Source organism: Rhea pennata, chromosome 1 (assembly GCF_028389875.1).
Source record: "Rhea pennata isolate bPtePen1 chromosome 1, bPtePen1.pri, whole genome shotgun sequence".
NCBI lineage: Eukaryota > Metazoa > Chordata > Aves > Rheiformes > Rheidae > Rhea > Rhea pennata.
In genome coordinates this window covers 136438319-136462676 of record NC_084663.1, presented here as the reverse complement: position 1 = coordinate 136462676, position 24358 = coordinate 136438319, and the positions used below count along the sequence as shown (strand labels likewise).

The window sequence follows — 24358 nt, the reverse complement described above, 5'->3', positions numbered from 1 at the left end:
TTAAGTACAGGATATAAGTTGTATATTAAAATGCAACAATCGCATCAAAAGCCTCTTCTCTTCTCACCCACACTTTCCCGTGGGCGATCTGTCATATTGCTTAGCTTCCTCTGTAACTATGAGCTTTGAATTCAGATTTTTAGAAATAACTTTGAAATTCTGTCTCAGAGACACAGCAACGTTTCTGTTCTTGCAGAGACGCCCTAGGGGGCAACGTGGGTGAGACTCTGAAGTTTTATTTTTACTTAAACTTTGTTTAAAATTTTGTACTAACACAAAAGTATACTGGAGGGAAGATGGCTTGTAACTTTAAGGCTTTAAGTGTTTCAAGTTGGTGAAAAAGATTCATAATTTTATCTGTATGCCTTGATGCCCCAACTGGAAAAGCAGGGCAGTAATCCTTGATTTAAATGCAAAGATTCAAGTGCAAAGACTCTGACCACCCTTAAAGAATTAAGCAGGGTAGACAGTGACATACTGTGGTTCAAAACCAGGGGGGGTCAAACAGCACAAGGGGTTTTAGCAAGGCAAGACACTCTCACCATTTCTACAGCTACTCACCATTCCACTGATGCAGCGCCCGCAGACTGTTGTTTTGAATTCTCCATGCAGCTCCTTCACAGCACTTGTTGTGTAAAAACCTTCTGCCAAAAGGATTATTCCATATAGGAAGAAAAATGATGCAATGCCATAAATTACATACTGCATTAGCTGTATTCTAAAATGGAAAAGGAAAAAAAATCTAATTAGATTTCAGTACCATTTAAACAAAGTAAGTCTTCTTTAGTCATGATAGGTATGTGATAACTCATTTTCTAGAAATACAGTTGAAGCTCAATCCATTTTAAGCAAGTGCACTGCAAGAGAGTCTGCTGGTACCAGTATCCCACTTTTACAGGAAGGCAGTACTGATGTGCATTAGTCTTAGGTCTGTTCGAGCATCTCTGGTTTGTGTTGCAGTTCTTACCTCACTGGTATCAGTCACAAGCTTTAAGCCTCGATATCATGCGCCTGCATACATGGAGATATTTCTCTCCTTGTTACTGATCCTGACACCTCACTCGGACAATGTCTGACAGGTACGACATAGGGAGAACACTACAAAGGCTAGAGCAGAACTACCGGCTGAACTGCCGTACAGCAAAGTAGTCTCAAATGCTCTTTCCAGAAAATCCAGTTAATGTGTGTTTGCAAAAATTTGTAAATTCAGAGGCATTTGATAGAGATAAAACTTGGCAAATGTTATTGAGGCTTCTTTCTCTGAAGAATATTTTGCTCTACCATCTCAGACATTGCCAAGTGGGCAGATACTTTCAGTGCCTTAAGTCATAGCAGTATTGAATTCCCCAAAGTGTAATTACTATTTATTTTCTTTTCAATTGAAAGAAATGTTTAGGAAATCTTTCCCTTTGAGGTACTCTGGGACTTAAGGCACAGGGGGAAATAAGATCACTGGCATAACTACTTTTTTGGATGTTACTTGAGAAGGTTCTTGATTCTGTAAAAATCTACCGTCTGCAATGACTCTCATATGGTAGTTTTATTCTGGCTAGAACAGATAAATGGAAAGAATCATTACTAAATATTATTAATCTAGTTAATCCAAGATTCAGTCTCTAAACTTGACTGCTTTGGAAGACCAGAATCCCAAATCTTCCATACAACATTTCTTCTAGTCTCCAAAAAACATACTTTGTTACTACCACAAAGTTATCAGAAACTTTTTTTTTTTTTTTTTTTTTTTTTTTTTTTTAAAAAGCCTCACCAAACAGAGAAAGACATTCATTTTAGTCATCCATACTGCCAGGTTTTTAATGACACTTTTTTTTCCCCCTCAAATGTTTATTTAGGTCTTACCACACTCCCTTAATTAGCTGCTTGCCTACATATACATCTCCAAGGACCATCTGCATGTTTTAGCTTAACTTAAAGAAAAATGATGACTGCCATTTAGTAGTTAAATATATAGTCAGATGTTATCCAGACATAAAAGCACACTCCTTGTATCAAAATAGGATATTGCTCATTTAAAATTGTATTTAGAAAGCAGTAGTTATGTTTATTTTCGAAAATAATTAAAAATAACGGGCTAGGTTGCACCTGTGCTGCAAAGCATAAAAAAAATTAAGTCATTATCTGAGAAAAAAATAATTCATTTTGCTGTCATCATCAGTCTAGGAGGGATTACGTGCATGTTTCCAGAAACAAATAATATGAAATGTGCTTAAAAATGTATTCCACAAATAATGACCTGCTCATGTATTTTTCATTTATTTTATGTCTCTTTCGCCTTAAATTATTTGGCCTTTTCTAGCACCTCTTCTCCTTTCCCTTTCTTGTTAGGCTACCATAGAGTCAGAACCACAGCTGCTTCAGCAGAAATAATGTCTTTCCCTAGATGCTGATGCTCACTCGCCAAGAACCCTTTAACTCTCCAAAATTCAAAACGTGCTTTCTGTTATGGCAACTCTCACAATTTCTTTTTGCTCAAGTGAACAAATGAACCTTGATGCAGGAGGTATTTTGATAGGCGGCTGCTGAAGAGCAACTACTGCTGTTGCTTGCTAAATTTTAAAGCTAACCGCAGTGTCCCTGTGGCTTGTGCAACAGAGCTGGGGATGTGGTGCCCAGCTGCAGCCAGGGCGTAGAGGGCACTGCTGGGAGGCAGTCAGCAGGTGAAAACCTGGCGGTGCTTGGTTTGTGTGGCTGGGGAGGGAGGAGATGCCCCAAAACCATGCTGTGGGTGCTAACGGCAGCGCTGCAGGAGGGTGGGGAGGGGGCACACGTGACAGTCTCAGGCTCACTGCATGCAAGCTGACAGGTTGATGTGCACAAGCACTGAGGGAGGCAGTAGCAAAAGGGAAGCAATAAAAGGAGGACTGTCTTGAAAAGGATGACTGTGTTGAGTGAGATCGTGATGCTAAAGTCCTCAAATAATGGCCTCAAATATTCAATGGGGACTTAGGGGCACATAAGCAAGATATTTGTATCTTGCCCATTGCCAACACGCTGGTGTGAGCAATACACACAAATGTGCGACACAGTGACTCCCTGCTCTTCACAGAAGCATGCAACCTGAACAGGGAGACCTTCCTAAAGTCTCTGGGGCCGTCGGCACAGTCCTGCTCCCCTCCACGCACCACGCTCCTTCCCCAGGAGCGAGCACAGCCCTCTGGGGCAGCCGTGCATGGGACTTGCAGCCCTTGCTGCTTCGGGGTAGGCAGAGGATGAGAGAACGAGCCCAAAACTACTGAATATCCTGCTCCTGGTTGCTCGTCATCGTGAAACTCAGCTCAAGTACAATTTGTAAAATAAAATCAATGTAACGAATATGAACAGGTCAAGCGGAGTACACATGGGTTCTGCATGTATGAAAGACACCTAGCACTGGTTAATAGATGAACAATTTAATACCCAGAACCAGAGCCTGAGCTTTGAATCCACCTCTGCTCATTTATAGTACAGAGGTGATGACTTTCTTTTATGAATAATGGAAATGGGGGGGCATACTCACACTTCACTCAGCAAAGCATGGTCACTGGCATTTGTGGAGAAGTGCTGTTCGAGGATGGACACAGTTCCTGTGAGCGCCACGTGGCCGCAGCCGCAGAACAACGCTACCCCCGAGAAGCAGAGGATGGTGGCCACCAGTGAGGCATATGGAACCCCTCCCAGGCACTTGATGCAACATTCAAAGCAACCTGGGCAGCAGGGAGACAGCAAAGGAAACAGTGTAAGCAAAAAGCAAATTATGAGGAAAAGAATATTCATTCTTCATGTGGTAAAAGCAGCAGGGCCTAAAAGGCCTAGAGATCAACATGCCAAGTGGAAATCTATAGATGGTGCAAGAAAGCATCACCCTCTAAAGCAGTGACCTACAGTTCTGTTGGCATGAACTCAACGGCCAGAAAGTGAGCTGAGTGCTGCTGTCTTTACGGGCTCAAGAGGAAATCAATGAGACAGCCTATGAAATGGAAAAAGAGAAAATCACTTGTCTAAAGTGATCTATTGCAATTCAGCTGCTGATAGCTCACCACATTGCAGAATTACAAGCACCAGGTATGCTGGTGCCATTCAAGGAGCCAGAGAAGCAAATACTCAGGACAACTAAACCTGCCTTTTGGGGGGGAAAATATAAACACACACACACACACATATATACTTTGCACTTTCACTGAGAGAGGAACACATTTAGGTGTACGAAACCCTGCACCTTTCCATGGTTGCTGAGTATCTTTCTGTATAAATCAATTAAGATTATATCTAAAGATATTTAAGCAGCAGAAAGTCTGAACAGGGACTAAAGAGTAGCAAAGAAAACATTTTTAATAAGAGCAGTGAGAAGCTGTACTGCACACCCAATATATTTCCCACTTTATAGGATATAATGGATTTACAGTGATCTCAGAATACAGTCTGTGGTAGCATAATCATAGTTTGAATGAAATTTATTTTTAAGCAGTCTGAGTTAACGAAACCTCAAAATTGCTGCTCAACAAACACTGTAATAAGATAGTTGCAGTTGAATTATCAGATTCCTACTGACTGCTCTGCCTGAAAATCCATCTGCTTGCAGCACTGGGAAATGTAAATCGGAAACAAACACAGCTTTTAACTGTGTTATAATGGTAATGGCAATCCATACCAATTCATTACTTCAGGGTGATGGCATAAAGCTGTCTCCATTAATGTACATTTCATACTACCGTTCAAAACATAAGCCATTAAGATACTGCTTAATGGAACTGCCGGTGGAGACTCCAGCAGAAACAGTCTGTTTCTTCTAATAGGAGGCGTTAAATGAATAAAACATTTGAACGTATGGAGACAGCAGGCGAGTGCACACATCGCAACTTCCTGTCTCAGAAATTCTAAGCAAAGATAGGCAAGTCTCCATCCATCAAATGAGGCAAGTTTATTTTTATCATCCTCACTTTCCCACTAATGAATGAGTTACAGAGCCAGCACTTCCATGAAGCACTGGGGAAAAATATGCATACAATAATTGAAAGCTTTCCCATTTCAGAAATGTAAAACTCTCATTTTAGAAAGTCACTAGCAATTGTCCCAGGCAGGTTTAAACAGCTATCACCACCAAAATGACTTATAAAATGCCACTTCACTAACTGCAGACAAGATTTAATTGTATGGAAACAAGCCTGGGAAGCTTATATAGCGGAGTCCACAGCTGGAATCCACTCAGTAAGAACTATCTTCACGACAAAAACACTGCAGAATGAATAAATACTGAAGCTTGATACCTGAGGGACAGAGCATGGCAAACAAAATACAAACGAGTGGAGGAAGTTGTCTCTGGTAGGCATCTTATCACAGAGGTCCAGAGTCAATCAAATTCAGATACTAAACCTGGCAGAGCAATCCTTGGTTGTGACACTTTGGGAAATTTGCCCAAGTGCAGCTCACAAGTCACGTCAGACACAAGGCTAGCTTGTGCACCTCTGTCTGTGCTGCCAGATCAGGCTAAAATCTCTAAGAGTTAACCCAAGAAAGTCTTGTACCTGGCACAGGATTAACACTGAAAGATTATCAAAGTGCAACAATGATCTGATCTGATCAAACAGATTATTTCTGGTCTGGAAGAAAAGCTTCAAGTTCCAATCTGCTTGACAAAACTCTAAAAATCTATGTAAACCCATAGTTAAAGATTAACATCCCCCCAACTAGGTGCCCATTTCCAGGTATCCCACAACACAGAGCCCACTTTCCAGGCCACTAGCAGGACACTGACCTGGGAGAATCTTCAAGGTCACTTATCTGAAGAGATCCAAGTATCTACTATTAATCCACAGACCCTTGTTGCAACCTCTCTCCTGTTTCCAAGCTGTTGGCAGCAGCAAGCCTGTTCAGGTACTGTCTGTGTCCTCCCTAGGCACTCTACAGCACAAGTGAAAAAAGGCATGAAAATCTTTGGGTACTCTTCACTGTGTTAGGGCAGACCATGGCCAAGGCACCCCCAAAGAACTCTCTAAAGTAATATCACTACTTTGGGGGAGACAGAAAAATGATCACATGTGGAACCCCAGCAAGTATTTGCCCTTGCATCAAGAGCAACCAAGACAGAGGTACTCCAAAGAGCAAACAGGGAAATAGTTCACTGCCAGCTTGCAAGTACACGAAACATCCCAAATCAGCATGTTCCCATGAGACATAATCCATTCACAAAGTCATTCTGCTTATAAATTGACACTAGAGCTTCTGCACAGCCATTCCTGCCAAAGATAACTGCATTGCAGGACACATACTCATTCACTCCCGTAGACCATACTATGAATATGAAAATCTTTGTAAAGACCATAGGATCCTCATACCTAGCCAGGAACATCTTTCAAAATCAGCTAAAATTAGAAGTTCATCAGGCACTAAGGTATTCTTATCAAGTTTCTCAAACTAGTACTGAAGGAAAACAGTGGCTTTCTTCCACATATTTAAGCTTTCCATGATCTCTCCATAAGCCCAGGTCAACAAGCATTTTTACAAAATAACTTGATAATATCCTGATGACAACTGCAGGCTGACAGCCTGTAAATTAAATATTTATAAAGCTAATAAAAGTAGCACTAAAAAAAAAAAAAGTTTAGTTCAAATTTTCTGTTAGTTTCTTTTTTTTCATATGGGCAATATACTCAACTTTTTAGCTGTAAACCCACTTACAACACAGCAGTGTAAAATGATTTAAATATGAAACTATACGGCACAAACACACATCACTGCATCTCCCTTTTCAATGGCCATTTTGTGCAAGGCATCACTAGAACCTTTTGTGCAACTCAGCAGAATAAAAACATTTTTTGTCCTCAGGCTGGTGAGCAGCAGTTGCCATGGAGGCTGGTTAATAACAGCCCAATGATTTGCCCAGAGCTGCCTGTGATCTTGGCTACAGATTTAACACATTCCCAGAAGGAGGCCAGCTAAAACAAGGACTGAGATTATTCTCTAGGGAATGAATGCTAAACACACACACACACACACACACACACAAAATATTCTTGCTAAAGGACAAAAATAAAGAGAAGAGAAAAAACAGGAACCAACTATTCTTTTAATCTCTTGGAAACTCTCAGCCACAGGAAATTGGTAAACCTATATATGTACACAAATCAGCATTTGGTTGCTTAATGTAAAAAGAATAATCATACAGCATTCGCAGCAGTGTACAGGCTATTACATACATGCAGGGGCTTAGCCATTCAATTTCCCATGTCAAATGGCAATTGTGTGGCTAAACCTTCTTTGGTACTTTAAGTATGGGTTTAAGATTTAAACACAGAAAAACAAGGTAATGCAGAATTAATGGGAAGAGGTCTTAAAAAAAGCAATCCTCTGACTCCCACTCATCCTACTAAGGTCAGGACGAACTGGAATGACAAAATCTGTGCTTAGGATTTGAAAACACATCACATGTGGGTGCAGTGGGATAAGGTTGCCGCCTTGGGTAGTCCCAGGACTCTCTCTGGGATGTTAACACATTGGCTCCTGGACCCCAGACATGACAAGCAGAAACAGGCACTGTCCACAAAGCCGCCACTCACTATGGAGCATGGAAAACACGATATAAGGAAAGATTATCCAGAGCCCCGCATGGCCAAAAAGCCAGACTGTCTTCTTATGTCCCAAATCTCTCCTAGGCTGGACCACTGCCTCAATGTATCTCAGGCACAAACAGCTGGTATCACAGACTGGTCAAGGCTGCTGTAGAACAGAAAAACAAGGAACGCAGAAAACCTGAAATAAGGCTGGAAGAGCTCTCAGCTTCAGGAAGCTAAACCTCAAGGCTCCCTTGGCCATTTCCTGTGTTAGTTCCTACTCTCTTTTCCTTAAAAACATTCTTCTTCACAGATTTCTACGTGAAAAAATTACATGGATTACATGGCGTGTTCCACCACACAACCATAGTCTCTGCTATGTTCAGCACTGTAGTTAAGGGAATAAGTGCTGAGGAACTGTTTTTTACAAGAAGAAAGTTTCAAGAGACTCAAGGAAAGAAAAAACACTAGATAACATCTTAAATATAGTTATTGCATGTAGATCAGGTTCATTATTACACATCCATGTGAGCCTTGTGTTGGGAGCAAACTCCCAATTCACATATAAACATAAGAGGAGAACTCAGTGCTTCACATTCACCTTCTATTTCGCCACTGCAGAAGATTACCTAATACCAAGCATATATAATACCACAGGAGTCTTAAATCACCATGGATTTTTGTTAGAAAACTTCATGTCAATGAAAGCAAATGCCAATTTTACTTTCTACCACCCACTATATTTTTGAAAATCTCCATTCTGAACGGCTTTATGTATGCTAGAAAGTACATTTTCATACCTTACTGTATGACTGACAGCTACGGGGGAAGCAGTAAATGAAGTGGGAATATGCTAATACCACAGAAGCAAAAATGGAATTTGCCTCCTCCTTCCGTGTGTTAGGACATGACAGTACCTAATGATAACTTCTGCTTCTCAAATCTGTCACCCACATCAGCAGCCAAGGGTCAGGGGTAACAGTACAATGAGAAAAAAAAATTAGTCTTACAAAGGTAAGTTTAAAGCATGTGACAGATTTCTCTCCACACTTTAATAGGGGCACTAAAATAAAAAAGGCTGTGCGTTCAATCACTTGAAAGCCTTTGTTAAAACTCCATTCTTACCCCTTCCCATTCATCTTAAATTCAGCTGATTTATAAAACATGACACATTAAGCTAAAACCTTTGTTATTAATTTACAATAAATGCCCACTCACCACAGCTGGGGATTAAGTGAATTAAGCAGACTAAGTAAGCAATCAGCTCAAATAGAGCAAATTTTCTTTGCATGCACCTCTTATAGCTGTTCCATAGACCACCTCCTTTCAAGTTCAGCCTTTCCTAATTTTGCCTTCTTCTTCCTCCCCAAATCAGAAGAGTTGTGAAATCAACTTAATACTGAGAAAGAACCCTTCATGAGAGCTAGAAGACTTCATCCAAGGGTGTTTCCTAGCCAGACTGGTAATCTCCCCTTACATTCTCCTCCCTGCAGAGGTGCAAATCAATAAATGCACCTTCGTAGCCAACGTGCATAGTACCTGTAAGGAGGGAGACCCGGTCCCTTGGGGACCACAGCCAGCAGGGCTGCCATAAAGGATCAGGTAAGAGATCCACTCAGGCCATCACTCTCTCTCTTTCCAGTACCTAACAAGAGAAGCTTCCAGTGAAAATGCAGTGAGACCTGGGACAATCTGATCCAATCTCTACTATGTAAGAGCTAATTTAAGAACTGAAGGAAAAAAAAAAAAAAAAAAGTTCAGCTTCCTCTCTGAAGCTTACAAGCATTATCTGCATCTCCTCCAGATACTCTTGATACACATATGAAATATATGGTTTCAGCGCTGTCATACAGCTGGTTCCCCATTTATTGTACAGCTTCTGAAAAGGTCTTCCTTGTTATCAATTACAAACCTGCATCTTTAAATTGCATTAGATGCTTCTGTATCTTTGTGTAGCAGAAAACTAAAAAGCCTTGCTTTTGCTTCCTGTGCTGAAACTGATGCAGAGAAACAAGGAGAACTGGTACACAGTAAAAACAGGCATTTCAGAGACTGGAACCTGCATTAGTAGACTTATTTTTTTTACAGTCTACAAAGCACTAGGAATCTGTGGTACTATATATATATATATATGTGTGTGTATGTATATGTATGTATGTATATATATATGTGTATATATATATAATGATAATAAACTGCTCCTGACAGCTCCAGTAAAAATACTGTAAACATAGGATTAAGATCAAGTGCATTTTTTCAAAAATGATTAATTTAAAAAAAAAATCCTTGAAGAGGTTATCAATGTTCATCATCAGAAAGGGCTAAAATATTTCCTTTCAGTAAGAAGAAAAGAAAATGAGAAGCTCAAAATGGAGAAAAAAGTTATTTAACAAAGCAACAGTTCTCTCTTCTGGATGCTATTAAATGACAAAGGAAAGACTCTAACAACAGACAGCAGTAAATATATTCCCCTTTTACCGTCACATCTTAGTCCAAAACTGTCATTTCTTAGAGAGGGAAAAAAAAAAAAAAAAAAAAAGCACCTCCCACCTCCAGGAATCAGCAGGTTAAATTTTAAGACCTGTTGCCAGGAGATCTGGACTTTTTTTTGAAAAGAAAAACAACAGCAACAAAAAAAGGCCTTATCTAATTTATCTTCTTCAATTCATTGAAATACGCACTCTCCCATTTATACAATCCCTAGCCTTCTGCAAGGCTCATTAAGTTCGCAGATGTGCTGAAGGCATCTTTTTTCAGACAGTACAGTCTAGAAAATACGTAGCACTACATCCATGCTTATTGGAAGCACCTATCTTAGGCTGTTTGAAAAAGCAAGAATCAACACTTGCACGTTACGAGTGCTGCCTCCTCATGAGGCTGCAGAACAAGAGCAATTCTAATTCTCTTGTCCAGCTTTATCAACCTTGGACAAGGGTCAGGCAAAACATTGTTTAATTTAATTTATGTCTTCTCTGTTGTGCTCTCAAGCCCATGAAACAGTGCAAACTTTGCCAGAAGAAAGCTTTTTAATTTACCATTTGCAAAAAAGCCTTCCTGTGAACAGGTACATATGCGACCCTTTAAGTATGGGTATTTTCTAGACTTCTGGAGGAAAAAAAAGTATTGATATGATTTAAATAAGCGACTTTTTGCATAAGGAGTAGCTCAAGTAGTACCAATAAAAGCTTCGGTATTATTCCTCCTGGAGACTTGTCCTAGTGTTTTACTATCCACATTAGCCTCGAGGACTCTTGCACACCCTGAGTGTGTGGAAGGGCTCATCTATATGCAGAGCTCAAAGTGCAAACACGTTCCACGAACAAGGGCAGTCTCTGGTCTAAACTAAGGCTGTAACTCTCAGCTGACACATACACAACTCACTGCTTAAAATGCCTGCAGCTATTGCTCCTTTTCACCCTCTCTCAGACATCTCTCCCCTCAGTTCACCTTCTTCTGCTTTCTTAGAGAAGTAGTTAAGAGGTTGACATGCAAGAACTTCTGCCCACTACTCCAGTAGGTGCCAGGCCAAGTAATTATTCTGGACATGCTCAAGCCAAACAGGTATAAAAAAAATGAATTAATGGGCAGATTGCAAATGCCTCAAGATTCAGGCAAATTCACTGGGATACAGAGAAAAGTCCCTGAACACTCAAATCTCATGAGTGACTTCAGCATTTCTATAATGCTTTTGTAGGAATATTTGAGCTCCCTTGATTGAATCATCATCCAGACCCACTTCTACTTGAAAAAAGCACCATTTTCAGAGCTCATTTTATTTTAATCAAAGATCAGTCTCTTACCTGAAAAACTGGAGTTGTTAATCTGAGATCCACCTTTCTGGCAGTTGTAACTCACCTTCTAATCCATCAGGCTTCAGTATTCAATGGGAAAATAAGACTTTTGTCAGACTGGATCTTGGCCACAGCTACTGACTGCTTCCCCAGTTGACTCCTCCCTAGCTACAAAGCAGCAAGCGAAAACACAACCTCTCTCTCCCTAGAGTTGATAATCAAAACCATGCACATGTAGGGAGGATTTCAGCCCAGTGGATCTAAGATTCAAAAGGTAAATTCTCCATTTCAGAGCTCGTTAAAACTACTGAGATCTTTAGAGATAGTTTACCCAACTGTGGAATGAGAGCAGTGGTAAGAAACTTGAGCCACAACAACTGGAGTCCTTTGCATGGTAATAGCTTTCAAGTAGCTATTTGCCAATTGATTGTCCATCATGTTATTTTCAAATTTTAAGTCTGTTTTAATAAAGGAGTAGGCTGTTTCAATGAGATATTCTGTGTTCTCCTGTCTTCTTGAAACAAAGCTGAAACATCTCCCAAATTCTGGAGAAATAATTTAAGAAAACGATTCCCATAAAACAAACAGTAACTAATTCACCTGGAAGAATGTCTACAGTTAAGCTTAAGATAAACAACCATTTCTAAATTACTCTCTCTAAAGCAAGGAATGCTACTTTACTTCCTGGGAAAAACAGCTTCCAGCACTTGGAAAGGCTCATTAAGCTTGCAGGTGTTCTGAGGATGCCTTGTTGCAAGCACAGCAGCGATACAGTGTCTACACTGACTTCAAGTTAATCTACCCTTATTGCTTAAGTGCTATATGAAAGCTTAAAATGGGCAAGACAGATCATGTCATATGCTGAGATCTGTGAGAACAGGTTGGATTGGCCAAGAGGAATGCCTTAAAGTTGCCTTCCTAATAACGTCCATGCTGACACTGACAGCAGCAGTAAATATCCACAATGCAAAGGCTCCCTGGAAATAATCCGGCGTTTCAAAGGAACCAAGAGTTTGTCTCAACATACTAGCCAATGCCATCTAGCAGTGGGGAGAAGTATGCCAATGCTGAAGTGACATGTATTATAGTTGTGACTCTGTTGTCATTAAAGTAATGTTTTCCTCTAAGGGAAAGGAGTAAAGACCAGTATTTTCACGGTGGCTATTCCACCTCTGGCAGATTGTTCCTACTCAAGATCCATTCAGAGTAGTTTTGTTACTGCCTAGAAACCTTTTAATTTCCCTAAATGCAGTCACTTAAAGCACCTTGCTTTGAATCGGCATCTCTGCTTTCTATCTTTTATTATTATTAATAAGCAGCAAGAACCCTTTCATGTTCAGCTCCTCCATAATGAGGCTCATGTTCAGCTCCTCCATAATCACATTAATCTGCATTTCACTTCAGGAAGCTTCTTCCCAAGGCAGCCTGCATTGAGCTCAGTTGCCTAAAACAGAGGCTTCTAACACCATTTTAGGTGCCAGACTCCCAGGTGCTGCAACAGGAGGCTGCAGATCTTGACACCCTGGCTCATCTGTGCCAGCACTTATGGATGTGTCGCATCACCAAGGCAGCTGATGTGGCACAAGACCCTGATAACCATGCGCTTGGCCCACTCCTTCCATGTCCTTCACAGGCCAGGAAGGTAGCATTCGTTATCCCTCCTTCCCATTCCTGGGACATTTTTCCTTTGTTGAAAATACCCCACATCCACAGATTTAACATGCATTTTCTTCTCGGATGCCTGAATGAAGTTTTGGAATGTCTTCTGGCAACCCCAAGCCCATTACCTGGTCATTTATCATAAAACATGGCCAAAATTAATATTGATATTGAAAATGGGAGGTGAGGATCATGATTTACAACCTGTGGATTTGAGAAGAGAACCACAATAGGAAATTGGTGAAAAATGCTATTATGAAATACATAAACATTTGAAGCCTAAAGAGCAAACATGGTGAAAAAGTTATATAAGGGGAAGGATTAAGCAGAAAGCTTGGTGAATATTACCCCGCAATAGCTGTTAAAATCTCTGGTGCGGAGGCAGAAATCTCCAGCAAACAACTTGTCAAGCTGACTTCAGTCAATCAGCTGCATAAAGTGAAGAGGACTGCTGGTAAAATTAGGTATAAATGCTGTCTTTGCACATTTATATCCTTCCTTGTGTTAACCCTCAGCCAGACTGGGACTTTCCAATGCAATCAACAGTGTGCTTGATTTCAGGTGCTTCAAACCTAAATTTCCCCCCAGATTTTTAAACTGAAGCTTGCAGAAAACAAAGATCTTCTTAAGCACTGAAGCCAGATAACAGAAGGTCAGGCACGTGGAATCACCAATCACTTTTTAAAATATCAGCTTAAACCTTTCTTTAAAAGATGACTTACAGTTCCTAACAAATGAAAAAACAAGCAAACAAAACCACAGAATATTGTCTGGAGAAGCATTTTGTAGGAGCTCCAGTATATCTCATGTGCTGTCACTGGTTTAGTGGCAATTACTCTATTCATAGTCCAGTGGCTCATTGGTTTGACTGGTTCATCTGCATGAAAAAAACAAAGTATGCTGTATCACCTGTAGACAGTTTTGAAACTATTGGGCAGCAGAGTTAAAAGGAAGGTGTCCCTCACTACACATTACTGTCTTTCAAGCATTAATGACAAAATTTATATTTATGTCAAGTATTCATATGAAAGAACTAGACTCCTTACAGCTTTAACAAACAAAACAAAAACAGAAGAACATTTATTTCATATTGTTAGGGCTATTGCAAAGCATTAGGTTTGTGCTACCATTTCTGAACTCTCCATTTCAATTTTACCCAGCCCTTTATTTACCTTGAATCCCCAAAGGACTAATATTGCCTCTCAATGCTGGCACATGATGGTACCGGTGTGGCCTTGAACTCCTGTACATCCAGTGGTACCTGCCAATTTCCATTTCTGGTCTGGTGATCACTGCCAATTTTAGGTGGTAAAAAGTCAGTGTCACCAGTAAGATTTTTCAGTTCAGTACTTTTAGTCATTTAACTTAAAAAAACCAAAAACAAATAGACAAACAAACCAAAAAAAAAAAAAAAAAAAACAACAACAACAAAAAAAAAAAAAAAAAACAGAGCCCAGAAAAATATGCTGAAGTCTCATAACTGAAACAGCATAACTACCAAACCAAGTGAAGGAAGAAGAAAAGAAAGGAAAAAAAAAAAGAAACAAAAACCACCCCCCTCAAAAACCCAAGACAACCAACAGGGTAATGCTGGTACAAATATTAAGAAAGGCTGAATACTTAAAGCTCCAGCTAGGCTTTGAATTAAACACATAGGAAAGGACCCTATTACAGCTGCTGCTCATTCCCCCCTTCCTTCCCTCCACACACCCACTTTCTTCCCCTCTTCTTTCACAGCAAGAAGATCCACTCTAGAAATTAAGGAAGATAAAGTTGTGGAAAACAAGTAACTGTTTTTCTTTTCAAACAACCTAAATCTAACAAAGAAAATGATTGTTATCGGATGTAGAGACAAGCTCAACACAAGAGTTTGCTCTGTTGGTTTCTTATATAAAAAAAGTTGTGAGCTGACTTTATACAAGCTCTGTTCATTTGCAAAAATCTGCATAAATATGTTTAAATAGACTTATTCCAGGCTCACAATGAATGAGTAGTTATCCTTCTTCTCCTTATCTTTTCAAAATACAGATAAAGTTCAACAGCAATACATCATGCACAAAATACAATCTGATCTGTAAATTCATCAGCAAAGAACTTCAAAGCTTAAATGCTCCTGAGCTCTATGAAAGAAGCCATTGGCAAAACAACATCAAATCTCTTCTGAATCAACATTTTCCCCCCTCGGCACTGCTATGGAATTGTCAGGCTGTCAGGGCAAGACAGATCATTACTTAAAATGCATCAAGTCCCACTCCACAGCAGCTAAATGAAAAAGGAACTGTCATCTCTGGCCAAAATAAATTTGTCTTAGTAGCATTTTGGCAGGTGAATGATGTGAAGGTTACAATGCTAAAAAAAAAAAAAAAAAAAAAAAGTAAAAATGCTATTTATTGATTTATTGTAAACTAAATCAGCAACAAATTTCTGGGCATGGGAGCGAAGGAAATAGGAATGGCATTAATTTTTTCTCTGACAGAAGTTAGGAACTTCCTGGACCTGTTCCTTCTCTCGTGTTGTTTTTCTACTGCTGCAACAGCAAATTCAGCCCAGCACATTCACATAGGTCGGAAGGGAAGAATGCTGGCCTTAAGTCCAAGTATTGGATCTAGTGGTTTGACACAAGAATTCGTTCATCTCCTACACTGGTGAATAAATGCCAATACTAAAACAATCCTTTGAGTTGATACAATTTTAATATGGTTCTTTAAAGGATACTTTGTGGCTTGGTATTCCCCCCCCCCCTTTGTAGTTCACACATAAATCATCAAGCAGACATCAGGTAGTATATTTTTTTCTAAAAGAAATTATTCTGCTTTGTATGACTTGCACTTCTTTTAGAAAGGGCAAATTCTACATCTTATAAATACAATCAAATTCAAAACATTTAGAAGGTTTCATTCCAAAATGACAGTGCAAACTCAAGAAAACTTCCGTAATGATTTCATCTCCTTCTGCTCACACAGGAACAATCTTGTTCTTCAGATCACAAAAATCACTACAATAATTGAATTAGATACAAAATGGAAAATAACAGAATTGCCTGCTAGTACCACATGCTACCTCTCCGCCTCCTCCCACTTGATTAAAAATTCAAAAAAACCAAACCAAACCAAACCAAAAACGTTCTAGAGAAAGAAAGAAATTCTTCATTGGTATTGCAGCAGTGTATTCACAAAGCCCTTGGCACATGCTACCAAATGGATTTTATCCTGCCATGCTTGAACCCACAATTCAAGATTTCTCCTGCAGCAGCTACAAAACCAACTGGCTCAAAGCAAGAGCAGGCAGCTGCCTTTCTTCCTTAGCCCATGGGGGATGCTGGTGAAATCACTGTCTGCTGTGGGACAAACATCAATTCCTGAAATATGGAGTTAGCATGAAAACTTTGTAGCATCACTTCTATGAATTAAAATATTCTGTGAAGTTTCTTTAATTAGATGTTTCTGGATTTGCAAAAACAGGACGCCTTTCATTTAAAGATGATTCAGATTCCTTAAGGAATCTCACAGTTTTTTCCATTTCTTTGCAAAGAACTATTTGGCAGCTGGCTGTTTTGCAGTCTTCAGTGAATTTCTGAAAGGACCTGTACAGTAAAAGATTATCTTTTTGCTGACCTAACTGGGACCTACTGAGATTCATATAGGTCCACTCATGCAAAAATAACAGTCAAGTCAGATGCCCCACAGATTTCAGTGGCAGTGACAACTACTGCATACAATATGGAGAAATTAGATTTTTAATTCCATACCCTAGATGTTTAGGAAATGAAATAAGTTTAAATTATTTCTTTATATTTTGCTTTTTGAGAGACTGACTGGGCAAATGACACTTCTAGGTCTAGTTTATTATACTCTTCATGTACAGCCAAGCCCATAAACCTCTATCCATCCTTTCTGGATGTCACACTTCTGAAGCAGGTTGAACTTGACGATGAACAAGATGACAATGTTTTTATGTCACACAACGCAGGCACGTTGACGGCAATCGTGGTGCTCAATATTCATTGTGGATGAATCGTCTTGAAAGCCTGCAATAAAATTCCCTGTCTCCAGCATCCTCACTCTTGCTGTCTTTAGCATACGGTTTTAGAGGAAACAAGCTGTTATGATTTTCGTCTGTCATACCTGATGAAAGAGTGCAACAGTTCATGGAAGCTGGGCGAGCGTTATCGTTTGGTCATTTAGGATCTGATAATCTGTTGACGAACACTACGCTAGGAGCAAAGCTGCCCAGGTAACAGGGAAAGGTTACTGTACCCAAAGGAGGTTTCCCTGCTCCCTCGCCCCTCTTTTCTCTCCCCTCTGCCAGCACTCCCCTCTTTAAATGCTTTGCTCCTCTCTCCCACTGCATCATCTGTTGTGCATATACGTGGCCATCTGGGGTCTTTTCCCCTGTGGCACATATGTCTAGGTTTTCTGCTTTCATGCAGTCATTTAGACAAGTATGAGTACGTTCTCTAAGTGCTCCCCCCACTTAGAAACCAAATCCTATTCATTAAAAGCTAAATCACGAAAGCCAGCCAAATTATTATCCCTGGAATATAGTGTGTCCCAGATTCCTCCCGGGCTGGACCTCTAACATTCTCTTCCTAGAGTTATAGCCTTCAGACACTTAAAGCAGTATTACTTCCAGGAGACCTAAGCTACCAACAAATTGTTTGAAACAGGCAAAAAATATGCAGCACATTAAAAATCTTTAAACAGCTTGACAGCTCTGAAATCACTGTGGGAGCCTAACAGTAGGGGATTATGTTTGAAAAATTTGGCTAATAAGCAGAATATATATAAGAAAGGTTTTTCAATTTGCTAAAATGAAAAATACATCTCTCTCTCTCATGTATCAAAATTTTCCTAAGTTCATTGCATAAAAGAACTTCGCTTAGTGATACTAGCTGTAGCATATCAGCAACTTTTTTGTACCATCTCATACAGTTGTACAGTGGTGTTTAAGAGAAGTATTTTCTTCTTATTTCTGACTAGTATATACTTGTCTATTTAGAGTTTAGAATTTGAAGTATTTCTTCATATATTAGGAAAATAATAATCAAAGCTCATAGCCCTTCCCAAGCATAAAGTCCCCTTCCACCAAGGATATGTTCTTAGGGAACACCAAGTCAAAATGAATTTTTAGTACTCTTATAGAGGCTGTTTTTCATTATTCCTGAGTACTGCGTATGCAATTTGAATATCGTATGCATTCATACAAGGAAACTATATCCTACTATTATGGCTTTCTTCTACACTTCCATTACTTCCATGTCTAATCTCCATGGTCATCCCCAATGATTTTCTTTTTTTCTTTTTTCTTTTCTTTTTTTCTTTTTTCTTTTCTTTTTTTTTTTTTTTTTGAATTTTTTATCTTGGTAATATTTCTCTTAGCTAAATGAAAAGGGAAACTTCTTGTCTCTGTTAATGTGTATCAGGATCTAAATCCTTCATTGCTGATGCAAAACGGCATTTCGTTTTTCTTATTTGTTCCACCTCAGTAAATCTGCCTGCCCAGACCTCACGTTTTGATTTAATTTAATGCCTGCAAGATAAACCCTGTCGTTTGTAATAATTTGTAAACATTCAGCTTTAAAATGATCCAATCTGTCCTGCAGCCCTGTAAAGTATCTGCTAAACATTTTGCTGGAGCTCTGCTCATGGTGTTCTCCTCTGATAAGAGCTGCTGATATGTAATACAAAGCTGACTTATTTCTTATCTCCATCATCAGCATGGGGAGTGTTCAATTCCCAATTAAAAAAATGGGGCAGCAGCCACTCATCTGGGTGCAGAGCAGCAAACGACTGATAAACACGAACGCGACAGCTGGGCAATACTGCGGCCTGGAACAGGCAGGGGAGCTCGGGGAGAAAAGAAACCCTATTAAAATACAAAACTGGGAACTCACCTACGACTTAGCGAACTTTAGAAACGTGAACAGGATTAAGCGTTTGCGTTTATCACGCAGCAGATACTCGTAAAGCACAGTCACTCGCGTAAATTGTCTCAAGGATGTGGTGGCCTTCCGCATTGCTGCAGGTATGGGAAACATAAACCAGTGCCCCCACGGTTCAGGTCCGACGCACTACGAGATGCTCTAACTCTTGCTGCTCATCCTACAATCCGCACCACCCCCCCAAAAACAAACAAACAAACAAACAAAAAAAAAAAAAAAAAAAAAACCCAAAAAAACCTCCACCTCTTAGTGGAACAGTGCATAAGCTAATAGTTCAGTGCAGGCACTTTGTCCAGATCTTAGCAGAGCAAAAGCGCCTGCGTATGAACCTGAACATCCGAAGGGAAATGCTCAGGATCTTGTCCTGTTCAGCATTCATTTTTGGTTAACGCAGTAAGCCGGAGGGCCTGGGAGAGAGCAACAGGCACGTCCCCCAGCCCCCCCCCCCCCGACTTTGCTCTGCTGCATCTCCTCTGCCTTTGCCCTTCGCTTCTGGAAGGAAGAGGAGAAATACTTCAGGACAGCTCTTGAGCTGCTTCAGGCTGTCACGGTCGCCTTCCTGGCTCCGGATCCGGGATGCTTTTATAGAGGACGATTATTACACTAAGCTCAGGTGCAATTTTGGAGGAAGCAAATGTTACAAGCCTAGCAAGCAGGCAAGTCATAGCGACGAGGAGATCCAGGCCGGGCAGTGAAAAAACAGACTTTTTGAAGGGGCCAGCTGCCATTTTATGTACCCAGACAAAGCAGCAACGTTGCCCAGGAAGTTTCTTCACGTAGGGAAAAAGCCCATTTTTCCTCCGTGAAAGCTGCCACTGCAGAGCCCTTCCAAAGGATCCTACCATTTCCTTGGGCCCATCCAAAAACCAGACAGGCCTGGAAATGCTTAGGGCTGCTGAAAATCTGTCGCCTTTCCCCAGGGAACGAACCTGGACGTGCCTCCTACAGGCACCCCACCACCTCACAGCAGGCCCTCTGCCCACGGGTCTGGATTTGCTACTGAAAATAATGCAAAATCGAGTGTTTCAGCTTTCCACATTTCTAATGGGCTGGGAAATGTATTTTGGAATTTGAATGGAAACAGAGACCCTGACGTGAGAGGCCATGTGTTACAGTAAGAAATTAAGGAACTGTCAGGAGCAGCGTGCTGCAGACGCACATCCATGCGACATGTCCAAAGGATAAAATTATCACAGGAAAGCCAGGAAACTGCGGTGCAATTAAACTCTGAAGTTCCCCTCTTTGCTTGCTATGAAAATAATAGATCAACCACCTTGTCTTGGATAACAGATTTACTGCTCTGGATATTCACTACATATTGCGCTTTCATCCTTGCCAAATAAAAAGGGAAACTATAAACTCATGACAAATACGCTCAGGAACTCCTCTCGTTTTGCACAGCTGCTAACGCATACGAATAACTTTGTTTATTGTTCACTGTACATTAATTTTATCAGTTTAAAAGATACTCACCAAACAGAAGGAAAAAAAAAGTAATTTTAAAGAGATCTAAGAGATCTAAGGGATCAAGGTGGTTTTAAAATCAAAGTATTTAGGACATTTTGCACATTAATTACTCAAAATCTGCAGTGAGGTGGGTTATTGCCTACATGTACTAATGGCTTTCAGAGTTTAATCTCTCATCAGTGGAACTCCTTTTGCAAAATCCTCACGGGATTATGTAGTGCTATGTCTAATCACTTCACAAATTTCATTTATTTGAAACTGAAGCTATCTTTGAATTATACAAAGCAGGTAGGAAGAATCAGTTTCAAAGCAGGAAAACAAAATCTGGTCCTGGACATTTTCATTATGTACATATTTGCACAACCCGAAAATAAACAAAACAGTGCTTACTGAAACACATTAGCGGCAGATACCTACAAGCTGCTCAAATTGCTTATAAATGATACACAACAGGTTTGAAGATGAACCACGAATCATGTAAAAAGGCAGGAGATATTTTAATAATTTCGCTACTGCTGTATAATTTAACCAAGATTATTGTTACGATTTGTACAACAGCCTGCTACACAAAAGAGCCTCGGTTATTTGAGGCTCTATTTGAGGCATAAATTATATGATGCAGCAACAAAACAGTCCTCTGGTAGCTGAATTTACTCGCAGAGGTTCAGCACCCCAGACCAAATAAATCACCTGAAATGCTGGGATTAATGAAGTACCTCTCCTCCCGCACTGCCATTTTCTTAACTCAGAGCAGTTAGCATGGAATTGTTTTCCCCATTAAGGAGCAATTCTGGATGATTAGCATATCCTGAAGCCTAATGTTGCGAAACTCATTGGATTATTCTCCTTTATCACAGCACAGGCAGACCTCTCCATAAACAACATGCCAGACAAAAATGGAGAAAATGAAGAGAGAATTAAAATTAAGAGGAGCATTTGGCAACATGCTAACTACACGCAGGTTGTGCGATATTATCATCTATCATACGCTGTTATAACCTAGGGCTCCCACACTGCCTTGCAAAGCTCTGTTACATAGCCAGTCTCAATGAAAATATCACATCGTGGCTCTGAAAAGGACACGGAGGCACACACACACACACACACACACACAATCTCTAAGCCCAATTTACCAAAAATCTATCAAAGGTGCAGCAATAATAAAGCTTCTTTGGCAAAAAGGTCATATCTGGTATGGCTAGGAAAGGCTCAGAGCAAACATACGCATACAGGCAGAAAGATTGCTGCTCTATTAATTTGTTGTCAAAGCTGCACAGCACAGGATCCCTGCAAGCTAGAAGATGCAGTAATGATTGTTTAAGAGCTGTTCTAAAAAGTGACAAAACTGGCCTAAACCTCTTTAAGCACCCTCAATGAAAAGATTTAAACAGGCTATTGTTAGACCCCTGGGTACCTTTTTTCTCTTGGCTTTGTTCTGCATTTTCCTCCGCTGCAGTTTCCATGGCTGGCTTCATACCATCCACCAAAAATGCTTTCCCCCCCGCCCCCCCCAGCAAGCACTTTGCCTCTTTGCCTCCTTTCTTACTCCCTTCCGTCTCTTATTTACAGCTGCAGTGATTGAGCGGCTCTGTTCTTCACTACAGTGGATTACAGTCCTTTCCAAAATGCAAAAAGTCTTGTCAGCTTCAATTTCGCTCTGCTTACTGGTCCACAAAGATCCGTGCCAGGAAACGTTCAGCCGTACGTCACCACGGACCCCAGTTATAAAACGAGCCGATCTGTGGTCGATTGTGTCCCAACTTCGCGCGCCGCCGCCGCCGCCGCCGGGAGCGGAATCACCGGCGAGCCGCCCCCTTTCCCCTCGCCCCTTTTCTCCGGAGGCTCCCGACGAATGCTAATCAACCCTCCCGATCCGCGCCGCCGCCGGGAGGGGCGATGCGAGGGAAAGGAGCCCCCCGAGCCGCCGCGTGGCTCGGCCTCGCGGCAGCCCCCCGCGCGCCGTCTCCCGGGAGGGCGCGCGTCGGCGCGCTTTCCCGTGGGACCTTATCGTTACGCTTCGCATCTTGATTTAGTCCGTACGCCCTCTGCTCTCCCAAGCAACTGAGGGGAGGCGCCGGGGCCGCTCTGTTTATTTGCTCCCTTTGCGGAGCTAAGTTACGCTCGCGCAGGGCAAAAGCCCATATGAAAGCAGCAAGAAAAGTAAATGTGGGCATCTATAGGGAAAATATAAATTCTCTCTCTTACTAGGACATATCACAAGGGGGCGGCGGGGGGCGGGGGGGAATCCAAGCAAGCAGAAAGGAAACAAGCCCAAGTGATCTGAAATGCACGTGCAACACTTTGAAACACAAAATGGTTAAGAAAACACAGTTTGGATTTTTAAAAGTGTGCCTGCCACTGGAGACCTAAGCCAGTGTTTAAAAATGATTGCATAGCGACTGTTAAACACGTCTGATCACCGCTCGAAATCCAGACAGCCTTCAGCACAATCTAAAAGGTTTTTCTGAGCTGTCCCTGCAGGCAGCCAAACCCGGACGTGCCTCTCCTGCACAGCGCGCAGCGACGTCAGGTGTCCCCGAGTCAGCTCTGAGCAGCCCTGTACCACAGAGCCACCAAGCAGGATGACACCGTACAGAGGTGTTATTTACCTTCCAAAACCCACACTGACTGACATACCTGGGGGTACTGCACTGGGGCTCATCAACCTTGCCTGTTGCTGTGGGTGTCGCAGTGGCCTCGGTGTGCAGACATGCCCAAGGAGAACCCTTTTTTGCATGGCGGATGATGGAGCAACTACCTGGAAAAATGGATTTAGCAATCTGGCAGGTTTCACTGCCCTAACTACTGTAGCTGATTTTGCAGATATCAAAGATGCCTAGTGGGGATTCAACAAACACTGAAGATCTTAAAACCTGCACGCTCCATCTTTCATACAATGGCACCAACCAGGAGAACGCAAAGATAAAAGCAGATTTGTAGCTGCAACGCAGCCTTTTCTGGTTACAGCTACTACACCCATGATTTAGTTGTGTAATTTATTTCTATAGGTGTCTGATGAAAAGCACCACAAAACCCAAATCCTACTTCTTAAAGTTCCCTTTGCTTGCAAGAAATCAGTACCTGAATTTCAGTTTTACTTCTCTTACCATGGTCACCACAGCAGTGTTTGAGCAGTACTGCCTGCAGCAAAGTAACAAACGTATCATGCTCCAGCTTCACTGGGAAGAGGTCTTGGACTCCTCACTGATCCTAAGGTTTCATATCACAGCATGAGGTTAAGCTCACTCCTAAAAAGCTTTCTTAAAGGCCAGGACAAAGCCTGCAGTTGAAACTCCCACCACACCAGACTTTATACAGGCAGGAGGAAGTCAATTTGCAGAGGAGATGAAGCTTCCTCAGGAACCAGCGTGAGGCAGTGGATCAGGCTGCTGCAGCTGATCGAATCAGCAGCACCAGCAGAAACCTCAGCACTCAGGCGTAAGGCGTATTTCTCCAAGCTGCTGTGTCTCCAGCGCAGACACAGCAGCCTATCTACATATTAAAATCCCTGCTTAAACAAGATCTGGTACTGAAAAGATGATTCTCCTTCAAGGAAGAGGCTGAAAACTGAAATCATAGGTGATGTGTTCGTCATATTGTTTTATGCATTGCTAAAATGACCTCAAGCCTGCAGTCAGAAAGGAAAGAGAACTTCTTTAGATTTAGGGTAACGGTTATGTAAAGAAAATCTTCTCTAAAGAGTGTTTTTTGCATGTAACATTGATAAAATTGAAAATACATAGTAAACACCCTACTTGCTGCAGCTCTCACAAATTTTAGCCATTGGTCAAAACGGTTGATTATTTTTGACATTAAAGTTCTGCAAGACTCTTGGAACTTCTCATAATTCTGTCAGCATTTCTACTCACTGCTGTGATAGTCTATACCTTAGGTTAATTTTCTTAATGATTTTTGCTTACTTTGAAAAGGTCTAGAAGTTTAAAAGCTTGAAATCT

At 41.0% G+C, this 24358-nt stretch overlaps 1 protein-coding gene across 5 annotated transcripts in view; it reads right to left on the bottom strand.

Annotated features, from left to right (window-relative positions):
• The window catches only part of GPM6B (glycoprotein M6B), a 112988-nt gene that overhangs the window by 8559 nt on the left and 80071 nt on the right, over positions 1–24358 (bottom strand). For 2 of the 5 annotated variants that reach the window (XM_062601044.1, XM_062601052.1), the window contains exons 1-4: positions 21817–21877; positions 14167–14286; positions 3515–3701; positions 562–718 (exon numbers count right to left, since the gene is read on the bottom strand). In XM_062601044.1, coding sequence (XP_062457028.1) covers positions 562–718; positions 3515–3701; positions 14167–14286; positions 21817–21877 — 525 coding nt within the window. Of the gene's footprint in view, positions 1–561; positions 719–3514; positions 3702–14166; positions 14287–21816; positions 21880–24358 lie in introns of those variants that run through there. The other 3 variants (XM_062601060.1, XM_062601073.1, XM_062601068.1) reach the window with 2 other exon arrangements.